The sequence below is a fragment of the Rhododendron vialii genome, chromosome 7a, assembly GCF_030253575.1.
Source record: "Rhododendron vialii isolate Sample 1 chromosome 7a, ASM3025357v1".
NCBI lineage: Eukaryota > Viridiplantae > Streptophyta > Magnoliopsida > Ericales > Ericaceae > Rhododendron > Rhododendron vialii.
In genome coordinates, this window is record NC_080563.1 from 1478748 (window position 1) to 1491031 (window position 12284).

Below are 12284 nucleotides of genomic sequence, written 5' to 3' on the forward strand. Positions count from 1 at the left end.
AAACCAAAAGAATTACAAAAAGTTATATAATTATTTTTGCACAATAATACAATTGCTTGGATAAAACACAGTAGTTTATCTTAGGGAAAATTTCAAAATGGCAGCTGAACTTTGCAACAAGTGTCACAGAGACACCTGAACTTAAGTTTATTTCAATTAAACATCTGTACTAACAAAATCTCCAAATTTAGACAACTGAACTTAAGTTTATTTCAATTAAACACCTGTACTAACAAAATCTCCAAATTTAGACACTTGAACTTAAGTTTATTTCAATTAAACACCTGTACTAACAAAATCCCCAAATTTAGACCCCCGCCGTTATATTTCGTCTAAAAATTTGCTGACATGGCATCTCCAACCTGTTTAAGTTGCTCCATTGCACTGTTTCCAACATGGGACGATGAAGTTTGCCTATGAGTTTCGCTTGGGTGCATCGTCCCTTGTTGGAAACATGTGCAATGAGGCAATTTAAACGGGTTGGAGATGCCATGTCAGCAATTTTTTAGACGAAATATAACGGCGGGGGTCTAAATTTGGGAATTTTGTTAGTACAAGTGTTTAATTAAAATAAACTTAAGTTCAGGTGTCTAAATTTGGAAATTTTGTTAGTACAGATGTTTAATTGAAATAAACTTAAGTTCAGGTGTCTCTGTGACATTTGGTGTAAAATTCAGGTGCCATTTTGAAAATTTCCCTTTATGTTATTTAAAAGAAATTAAAAACATAACAAATCCAAATGGTCCCAAGTCTTTGGCTAGAAAACATAGATTACTTCTGTACGTAACTTCTTTTGGAGAGGTTATGTGTTTCGAGAGCAATGCTCCAAGAGCCCTCTTTGTCACACATCGATGTGAAATTCATACAAAAGCGAATTAAATCGACACTAACGTTTAATTAAAAAAATCATTAAAACATTAATCCGAGAGCACTAATTAAAATTTTCCTCTCATGTGCTTCACTTGTGTAATTGGTTTACTCGATAACAATGGCACAATTAATTCTGACTAGCAAAAGTGGTAGGGTATTCTTACCAAAACCTTCTGTCGCATTACGTATATTTGTTTTTTAGGGAAAATTCAAGAAATGTTTTGTAGTAATTCTCTCAAAACCAACAGAACTAAAGAGAGTAGACAAAGCACCAAAAGTAAAAGTAGCCAAAACTACAAGACTTTAACAAGCTGGCCCCACCGAAGGGCTTGTAACCCAATGATTTGAGTCTCGTCGTGGACGTTTGTGGCTTCAGAGTTCAGCGATATACAGAGCATTTGGACTATATCAGTGAATTAACTTACTAACTCCCCTTTAACCTTTGCACATGTATAACACGTGGCAAAAAATAGCTGGCCCCAACTACACGCCACATATTTCTTTCCCAATTCCCTGCTCATTGACTAAAACTCAATACTGCGAATATATAGTATAAATTGTACAAATTCGCACGCAAATGTGTCTAGAAACGTCAGATGTGCGTGGATCCCATGTGGTCAATGTCGACCCGCATGAATCTAAGGTTCACCTCCTCATCATGGTGTACTTTTTCTGTTTTTCAGCAGCAGCAACAACAGTACTGTAGTAGAATCTATACATGCAGTTTGCCTACAAGTCAAGAAAGGAACAGACTCAGTGCCCAGGTAGTAACTTTAGTACCACATGCTAAGAAATTTGTGTAAATTAAGAAAGTTGTGTAATTAGAAACTCTCTCTCTCTCTTTCACCCGAAAGAAAAAAAACAACCACCTAACCTCGACCTTTCTGCGGATCAAAAAAAAAAAAAAACCTCGACCTTTCTGGAACAAATAATTCGCCAAACAAGTATATATATCAGCTACCGATAAAAGTCAAGACAGAGGGATTCCGCAAGTGGGCGGTAGAATTGATTCTCAAAAATTAGTTGAGGTGCACGTAAACTAGATTAGTCCTTATAGAAAAAAATCAAGATAGAGACAACAATATGTTTTCTTTTAAAAAAAAAAATTCATTATGTTAGGATCAACTTATGCATAGATCAAATAATTTTTTAGGAACCGATCAACCCAAATGAATAAGTCGTTCCATAACTCGTATGACCGAATTAGAGATAAGCCAACTCGGTTTTTTAGACTTTATCTTGGATATTTTCAAAAATATTTGGGTAAAAGTCATAATTTTTTACTTTTTAGATTCATCTTGACGAGACGAAACAATAATCCACAAAAATTAGGCGCAAAACAAAAAAACTTCAAAAAAAAAAATTGAATAATAACAAAAAGCCCCCAAAAAAAACTTTAGCAGAACTTAGCCTATATGTTCGAGCATATACACCAGTCCATAGCCAAAAAATGCTGGTGAATAGTATACTTTTTTTCATTTTATTTATTCACGTATCTTTAAATACTATATCAATACTATCAATTTTACCTATTCTCTATAAAATACTATTTCTTTTCCTTTTTCTTTTTCAAGAAAAGAACGTGGGGGGGGGGGGAGTTTGGGAGAAAATAGTATTAAATGGTTTTGCTCATGAACTGATAGTTAAATATACCTATGTACCGTAGCCGGAGGTATTCTCCCTTTGGTTTACCTAATCTGATGCATGAAGGTTTTTTTGCACTTTTTATAGGTAAAATAACTAATTTTAGGTGTTTACATAATCTGATGTACATGCTCTTCCTATGCCCTTCTGCATAATGGATTCTTTTTTTTTTTTTAAACTGGTCTGCATAATGGATTGGATTCAGTAAAATAATAAAATTCAACCTTTTTTTGGCTTTAATTTCAAGTTCACATGCTTAAAGCTGCAAAAACAGAGTGAAAGACAATTAATTTTGGTTATTTATTTAAGCGGTGTCGTTTATGCGATCAAGACCAGGTTTTTTCGTTCCCACGTAAAAACGATAAAAGGAGAAAGCAATAGCATCCGGCCTGCCGGATTCGAACCAGCGACCAAACGGGCTGTTTGGATAGGGGAGATACTCCTGGATTTGCGAGGCCCCATAATTACATATCCTATTCCTCGCTATATTCGGTGTTTAGAAGAGAAAATAGAGGCCTGATTTGGATGGGGAATTTGTTACTGTTGGGATTATAAATCAGGGAAAAGGTGGATTTGCCAAGAACTGGGTTCCCCTTGTCATTTCTATATCCGGGTTTCCATTTGACTGTTCTGTCCTCCTTATTTCCCTTTTGTTACGTGTTTGCTTGTTCATGTTCAGGAGAGAGAGAAGGAGATCGAACCGAGAAGACGAGAGAGAGAGAGATCTTACAACCGGAGAAGAAGTGGTACCTTTGGGCTGGGTTGTTCACGTTGAGGTCTTATCTACTCTTTTTAAGAGGTTGGGCTACCCTTTTTAATATATCATCCCTCATTACATATTTATTCTCAAATTCACACTCATTTTATATTCACTTAAAACAAATCCTCCATCCAAACAAGTCGTAAGGATGACAACATTTAACTCAACTACAGTCCTCCGCTCTACCAACTGAGGTAAGGCCGGTCTGCTTCAATTTTGCTATGATTAGTTATTTATAGTCCACATTTTTCTTTTCGGTTTCTTCTCTTAAATTTGAATATGGAATAATGGTTTTATTATTGGGATGTGATTTTAACACTTCAATTTTAACTGGTTGCACTCCACATTTTGTTTTGTAATCTCACATGATCAATGCATTGTTTGGATTCAAACTTTGAAAAAAAAAATAAACTAAAAAAATACCCATTGCACCTACTCGAATCATTACTTTTATTCTTCTCCTCACTCATCACCCATACTTCAATCATTACTCGCATTTCTTCTTCAATCTTTCTTCACTCATTACTCACATCTTCAATTATTACCCTAATTTCTCTCTTCACTCATTACCCCAATAACTAAACTCAAATTTGAATCCGGACAAGGCACAAGACACAGAGTGGAGTTCCGGTCAATTTCCAACTTTCCATGTCAAGGCTTAATCCAGTTAAGTTTGTAGCGTCGTCTGATCTCGGCAACAAGCAACTTTTGAAGTTCAAAGTTCATTTCTCAGGCCTCTACTAGCTAGCTACGAGCTAATAGAAGAGGAACAACTCGAGCTTAGGCCGGCAGCAGGAAGATCCAACTTCTGTTAACTCTAGCTACTTATATAATGGGAAAAACGTTAGAATTTTGATACAAAGTCAATATTGATGATTTTGTTTTACTTAAAATTAACAACGGCGGATATCAAAGCACATTTTGCACATTGTGACAGCTATAAAGGCAGTTGTTGGCATTCTCCTTTGTTTTAAATATTTACCAAATATTTTATGAGAATGGTGGTTTGTTAATTTGTGAGAGTTGATAATTGGAGGTGAAAGGAGCAATCAAAATAGTGGCTATTTTAAAGTTACTATAAATTTACTAGCAGCAATTAGGCTATAATCCACTTTTTACACATTATACACTCTTCATTAGCACTATCTATTAGTAATTTAAGTACTTGACAAAGTATTTATTACCATTGTGGTTCTAATTTGTGAGTAAGTTAATTTGAGGTGGAAGGTGCAATTGAACTCCTAATTTTTGCATCATATATCTTGGCCAGAGCAGGGACACTTTGTTTTTTACTAGTTTTTGTTCTATCTCACATGCCATGGTTGGACTTCATTCATGGTACAACCCAAGTACCCAACTACAAGAGCCTGAAAGCATATTTCAAATGCATCTCAAACTACTAAAATTCACGAGAGTGAGAATTGAGAGCGCGAGCACAGTGCGAGAATTGAAAGCGGGAGCACATGTTAAGGATTATGCGACTAAGGTCTGATAGTACAATCATATCATAAGTTAATGACCATAAGTCTAACAACCAATAAGATCAACAACATCCGGAGTTTCAGAGAAATGGCGCCATAGGGCATAGATGAGATAATTGTCTTATAAAGACAACTTCATTTTCTTTAGATAAGGAAACAGATAGAATTCTGTTTGAACCCAGAGGTGCTGTGCGGCACCGTGCTTTGCACAGTGGTAGAAGTTTCTGTACTTCATTATAGTTGTCTGTTTAATTTGCTAAAAACAAGAATATATTTTGAAGGGCAATAGACGATTGGTAACATTTTTGCATGACTGATGTCATTAGAAACTGCGGAACCAGCTGCAACCCTAGAAAGTTTTTCGCAAGCTCACAATTTCTTGAACAATGCTTCTCAAAATCGAAAATCGATCACAAGACCATAAATGTCTCCGGCACATGAAAATGTTAAGGAGTAACAACACAACATGAGAGTTTCAACAAACCATCATTACAACATATGCGACCAGAGCTTATTGATTATATTCTGCCCTAATCGACCGAAACTGGTTGCATGTTTTCAGCCTCTTTCCTCAGCTCTTCGAACAAGACTGATGACAAGTACCGCTCCCCAAAACTCGCGTGAATGGTCTGACATTCGAGACAATAACAATGTTTGTTAAGGATTAGAAGTTGATCCAAATTTCTTGTAAGGAGAAGGAAAGTTATAAGCAATCAAAACTTGTAAATGATAACAAGCAATATGATTTAAAGGTGTGTGCGCGTGCGCATGCGCGATTTCGTTATGTACGTAGTAATAAGCTGGAGTGAAGTTGTTCATACCACAATAAGTTTGCCTTTGTTTTCTGGCCTTCTAGCAAGTCTCATTGCTGCAACTGTAGCAGCCCCTGATGAAATCCCCACCTGCATAAACAAAAGGGGTTACGGCACAAATGACCATAATTAATCCAGCCATTTGTACACCGACTTTAATTTCAAATTTCCGTCCCATTTTGTTTTCCCGGTTGCACAGTTTCTCTCATAAATCCGAGGTCCAAAAACTGAAACGATGGCACAAACAATCGCAAACTTTCTTATGTCCTCTTGCAGGAGACAATACAAGAAATGTGTGAACTAGGAGTGTCAAACTTTTCAGAATCGAGAGCATCAGTTTATAAATTTACCATCAGCCCCTCCTTCAGCGCCAACTCCCTTGCCATATTCACTGCATCTTCACTAGAAATCTAAAACAGGAATTTAGTAAAAATCAAATTGATCAGTGGAGTGTTGTAGTATTTGAGAGTTTATATCAGTCTAATCCTTTTTCCATTCCCCCAAAAACGAAGCCAAATATATAGCAACAAAATCAAAATGGTTTACCATAAGAACTTCTTCCATCAAATCCATGTCCAATATATCTGGTTTGAATCCAACTCCATTGCCGGTTATGGCATGAGGGCCTGTTTGGAACAATATTAATCCTCGGAATCTCTTCTAAAAGAAAACGCATTTGGTACAAGGCTTTGGACGTGAAAATGCAAGAAAAACGCATGTGGTACAAGGCTTTGGACGTGAAAATGCTGAAGTGAAATGGAACAGAACCCTTTACCTGGTTTTCCTCCATTCAGTATAGGGCTTTCTTCAGGCTCAATCCCATATATCTGAGCAATTTTGAACAAATTAAGGATATTTTCAATTACGAACAAAGCATGAGCAGATGGAAGACCACATTAAGTTTCACCTTAACATTTGGATTTTGTGATTTGAGATACTTTCCAACACCAGTCACAGTGCCTCCACTTCCAATTCCCATTACGAAGATGTCGACTTTTCCGTTAGTGTCTTCCCATATCTCAGGACCAGTAGTCTCAAAATGCACCTGTGTCCAATTTATTAAGTCAATCACTTGTTTTGGCAGTCAGTTTGATCATCCGTCGCGATAAGTAATTGACCAACACTCATTGGAATCTAAAACTTAAATCAAATACAAATAGTCAAATGAGATTATTCATGGATCACAGGATCTCCTTGTCTTTGGTATGTCCCTCCACGAATTCGTGATTCCAACAAAACCAAGACGTATCCACATGGAGGACTCCTCTTGATGCATAGATTACCCACATTGGACTTTGGGATATTTGTCTGACTTGTTTAATCGAACATTCACAAGACAAACATGTCCGTAACTTGAGTTTACCATGAAAATATCATAAACGTACATATTGAGATCATAACACTCTAGTTGCACCTGCTAAGCATCAGTTTACCCAAGTGCCAAGGTATGTGAGTAGGCAATTTCACCGTGTTCTCGAAATGACAAGTAGATGAATCGGACACTTGGACATGAAAAGGCACCCAAGTCCATATAACAGAGTGGCAGGAAAATTAATAAGGTAATCTGCTTAAGAAAACAAGGACACGGAGATTTTGGTTACCTGTGTATTGGCAGGATTGTTAAATTGTTGGAGCATGAAAGCATCTGGTGTGGACTCCAAAAGTTGGTAAGCCTTCTTAACAGTACCTCCCATGCCTTTGGTTGGATCAGTGAGTACTAGATCAGCTCCAAATGATCTCATAGTAACCCTTCTTTCCAAGCTAGTGTAGGAGGGCATGGTCATAGTAATCTTGTACCCTTTAATGGCTGCCATAAATGCCATGCTAATCCCCATGTTCCCTGATGTCGGCTCAATCAACACTGTCTGATATAGAAACAATAAGAGTCAGGAGGCCACCGGTTTTCAGAGATGATTTAAATGACTAAAGGATGTAGCGAAAGCATATGGAGACAGAAGCTAGAAACAATCCCGTTTGGTTTTTGTTTGAGAATCGGTTGTCAGAAAAACTGTTTTCCAAAACTTTGTTTGGTATTGTAATTTACTTTATGACAAAACATTGGCTTCAAGACAAAGAAAACATCTTTTTCTCGTGTTCTCTTGAAAATGGTTATTTTTCGCTCAAAAAAATCCTCAAAAACAAGTTCTTAATTGCATCAACCAATGATCTTTCTTAAGGTGTTCTAGAACAGAACCTCGTATGGAATTTATCTGGTTATTCTGTGAAAAACACTTGGAGAATTATATTAGAAAAACTGTCATTGTTTTTGCTCCTGAATACACACACACACACACATATCAAAATGACAAAAAAGCAATTACAAACAAAGCCGAAAACTTTGCTAACCTTTCCTGGAGTAATTAGTCCTTTCTTTTCTGCATCTAGGATCATGGACAATGCTGGTCTGGAGACCCGACAAATAATCGCCAATTTAACTATGTGCACAAACATGATTAAGTGATGGGATAGATACCAATGAAGAACTAGATATATAGTTTACCTGTCTTTGATGCTGGAAGTAGGCTGAAACATCTCTTGTTTGGCAGCAATATAGGCTCCACAGCCTTCAGTTACTTTGTTAAGATATACCATGGGAGTTCTCCCAATAAGCTGAGATATGAAAAGTGTTTCGTTACGATAAGAACATCGATCACTCAGTAATGTATTGGGCAGATTAATAAGATCCAATTAAAACTCCAAACAGTGCTATAACTTAGGTTTTTTGGTTGAAACATTTCCTTGCTCAAACTTTTTGTATTATTGTTATGTTTACAGGGATTTGGAAGATGTTAAGGGGCCCATAAGGAACACCATATGATGGTACCAAAGAATTGGGATCAATTCCTCCAAGAAGTGGTGTATGAGAGCAATTGCAATCAACATTGAGTTATAAAAGGCAAGAGATCCACGGTTCGAGTCGTGCGGTCAACACCCCATTGAACTTCGCCTTCTTGCGAAGCCGGCTGTGTTCCCTAGCCCTTGGTTGGGACGGTAGTAGCTATGGCTCTTTGATCTCGTCCAGGACCGCTAGAGTTACTATGGTCGCACCTAGGGAGGGCTGCTTCGCCTGATTACCCCCTCCTCCACCCAATTCTTCATTTCGAAATATCCTTCTTTACTCAAAAATAAATTTGAAGAATGTTACTACTCACTCGTATTCTAGCAACAATTTTATATCTCTATCTTCAATTTTCAAATAACACACTCAAAACTCAATCTTCTCTCTCTTTTTTTTTTGCAAAATTACAAATATTAATTTTGAACATTCACCGAATCAATTCAAGCTTGGTGTTATTTTAACGATATTATTAGTACCTTTTTAATGGAACTAATTTTATGACTATTGGACTAATATCAGAATTATGCATCATTTATTGTCTACATATAGATCGAGAAAATTCTCCATAGTTGGAGGACTGTGAATGAGATTTATGAGACCCTTAAAACAAGACCACTCGTCAATATATTTTGATAATACTTAAAAATGCTAAAACTTCAATTTTTGGAGTGAAATTTAATTTTTCGAGAGAAATGAATGATATTTTATAAAGTAGAGACGCAAATGAAGAATTGGGTTGTAGCTGATGTGACTAGTCACATTCTTCATACTAATAAAAAATCTTAATTTGAGTCTTCAATTTGAAGACTTGGGTCAGAGATGCTCTGAAGGAGTGACAACTTAGCTAGAAATACTCGAATTGGTCACTAAACTAAATTGATGTGATTGGAAAAAAGCCATTAAACATGTAAAAAAGTGGTGCCAAGCCCGCAAGTCTCCCGCTTACAATGGGATTGGGAGAGGTAGTCGGCAGATAGCCTTACCCTATTAGTTTGCGACTTTGAGAGATGGAGGGGAGGGCCACACTTAACAGCTGACCTAAGTGTAAGGGGGTTGACTTAAACAATAGATAGTGAAGGGCATAAAGTGAGATTTTAGTGAAACTTCAAGGGTGCTCTTTGTAATTGGAGAAGTTTGCATCTCAAAATAATGGGGAATGATTTTCACACTCCTCTTTTTCTCCATAGGCACTCCTCTTTTTGTCTTTATTCATGGTGACATTACCAAACTACCCTTACTTCTTGAGTTTCATATGAAGGGCAATTTAGTACTTTCAAGTGAGTAAAGACAAGAAAAATAAGTGCCAATAGATAAAAAAGGAGTGTGAAAATCATTTGCCATAAAATCTTACATAGACAAGAAGAAAAGACCAAATTTGGCAGTTATTACACTACAAATTGAACACGCAAAATGTCATACTAGTTTTTCAGCCATCTTCCTTCTATGTTCCTTTATGAAGTACAACCACACTACTCCACTGTGCAGCAGCCAGACATGAAAAGAATATGATACATTCCACCAGCAAGGTTTCACCTTTCAGCACTTCACTCGGGTCTGATTTCCTCAGTCTCGAAAACCCTTGTGTCTTTGTGCCGAGAGCTTTTTCGGCCATTGAATTGTATGAATTTTTTTTTGTTTCGTTGTAAATTCTACGACAGAAAACTCTCTCGACAAGTAGACACGTGAGTTTTTGGCAGAGAGAATCGTGTTTCACTTTAGAGGGCCTCTTGTGGGGATCACACTTGATGTGACAATGACAAAAGGTAGGTGCATGATGGGAGGATGTGGCATAGTTCTGAATACCGTTTCGGACAGGGTACCGGTTTTTCTACTGGTACGGTACGTACCGGTACCGGTCAGGTACTAGGTACCGTTTCGGATTTACCGCAACTACAATATATATAATAATTATATATAATTATAATTCAAAAAAATCCCCCATATCATACAATTCATCATAAAATATCTCTAGTCCCACATTGCTTAGTTACAAAACTCTTTTCCACTTTAAATGACTTTGCACACTAGTGAACTTGTGAATGAGAACCCAATAAGAGGTCTCGCGCGCTCGGGAAAATGTGCCGTGGCCGAAGGCAATTTGAAAAAACTGATTCGGAAACCAATTAACCGGGTGCGCGTCACGGGTTATTCGTGCGCAGGGGGTGCAAATCCGGGATCTAAGCCTTGCGCACGTACTATGGTTAAGCCCATATTTTGCTAAAATTTTTAAAAACGTTTTTTTTAATTTTTGGGAAAAAAAACGTTTTTTTTTTTGTTTTTTTGGGACCATAAAAAAAAACGTAGCGTAAAAAAAAAAACTCGGCAAAATTTCGGCAAGTCCAGTACCGACCGGTATTGGGACCGGAACGAAATTGGGGGGTTAGGGTACCGATTCTTCGTCAAAACGGTACGTACCGACCGGTATGGAACGGTATCAATAACTATGGGATGTAGTAATTAGTCCAAGTTTCGATAACCTTTTCCACATACTTTTGGACATTTTGTTTGGATTAAATGCAAAGTATTTTAAAAGGCTTTTAGGACTTTTTGAGAAGGCAAACATTTTGCAGGATAGGGGCGGGACAAATTGACATTCCTAGCAATGCGGTTGAGGGAGACAAACAGAATCTTTCTACTGAATATTTGTAAGATCACGGTGGCCCTTTCGGTTCAGACAATTTAGTGTTAGTTACTGTACATTTTACTAGATCATGTCCTAAAAATAAAAATTTGCTAAATCACAAACCAAAACAACGAGTTGGAAATATTATTATTTTTTCAACTTATTTACGCTATAAATATATATTTCATAAACAGAAAAATATTTTGCGACAAACAAACTGGCACAAAAGAACAGAGAGGTGCTTGTTGGGTCTTAAATTACACCGTTTTACTCTCTCTCATAAGTCATAAAACTTCTTGTTGTGGCTTAAGAAACTGGATTTTAGAATCACTATTTTCGGGTTACTATCGGATTCTGTAACTAAACAATCAATTTTTAGCATCAAAACTGATTCAAAATTTTCGGAATGTAGATGCAACATGAAATTCGGGGTAGAATTCTTGTTGATGATTCATTTTCCAACTGGGTCAAGAAAACAACAGAGCAAAAAACAGAGTAATCAACCAAAACAAGCAGAAATTAGGGGAGAGAGAGAGAGAGAGAGAGAGAGAGAGAGAGAGAGAGAGAGAGAGAGAGAGAGAGAAATTACTTGGGAGACTTCTGTCTTGATACCAGTACCGGGAAGATCTATGGGGAGATTCCTGATTCTCTGAGCAAAAGATGGATCAACTATAGGTTCGGAAGAGAACAATCTGGGTTTGATGAGGCCATTAATGGAGGAAGATCTTTTCTTGATCAAATTGGTTAAGGCAGCCATTGATGGAGGTTTGAGAAGCTCACTGGGGGGGAGGGTGGGGATCTCTGTCTGTGTGCTTGAGAATTCGAATGAGCTAGCTGGAGACGTTTTTATAGGAGGACAAGGATTTAGGGATGGCTAATGCTAAGGCCTCGTTTGGGTATACAAGTAGAGATATAGTTTTACGGAGTAGCCGTAAACAAGTGTTTTACAGCACCAACCAATTGCGATCGTCCAAAAGTGTTCTGGATGGTTTGGAAACTTTTTCGGGAAAAAGTTTAACCCTTTTTCAAAAAAAATTCATTAACATTCGGACCGCCCTTTTGGATGGTCGCGATTGCGTGTTGTAAAAAACTCCGTAGACCACAGTAAAGAAATTGTTTTCACACAAGTATATTAGAAACATAAGTTGAACTTAAAAGTGTTTTGAAAATGTAAAAAATAATTCCCTAAAAAGTTTATCAGCTTTGATTCATTTTTATCTCTAGTAAAATTTTGGAGCTTTTTTTATCATAATAA

General features: G+C 37.0%; 1 protein-coding gene across 1 annotated transcript; it reads right to left on the reverse strand.

Annotated features, from left to right (window-relative positions):
- Positions 1-5048: 5048 nt before the first annotated feature.
- Positions 5049-11899, reverse strand: LOC131333122 (bifunctional L-3-cyanoalanine synthase/cysteine synthase 1, mitochondrial). The gene is made up of 10 exons (XM_058367471.1): positions 11619-11899; positions 8068-8177; positions 7914-7971; positions 7169-7432; positions 6475-6612; positions 6343-6394; positions 6114-6193; positions 5918-5977; positions 5577-5657; positions 5049-5384 (listed from the first exon to the last, which is right to left on the reverse strand). The coding sequence occupies exons 1-10, from the start codon at positions 11784-11786 to the stop codon at positions 5286-5288; spliced, it is 1110 nt and encodes a 369-aa protein (XP_058223454.1). The 5' UTR covers positions 11787-11899; the 3' UTR covers positions 5049-5285.
- Between the last annotated feature and the right edge of the window lie 385 nt (positions 11900-12284).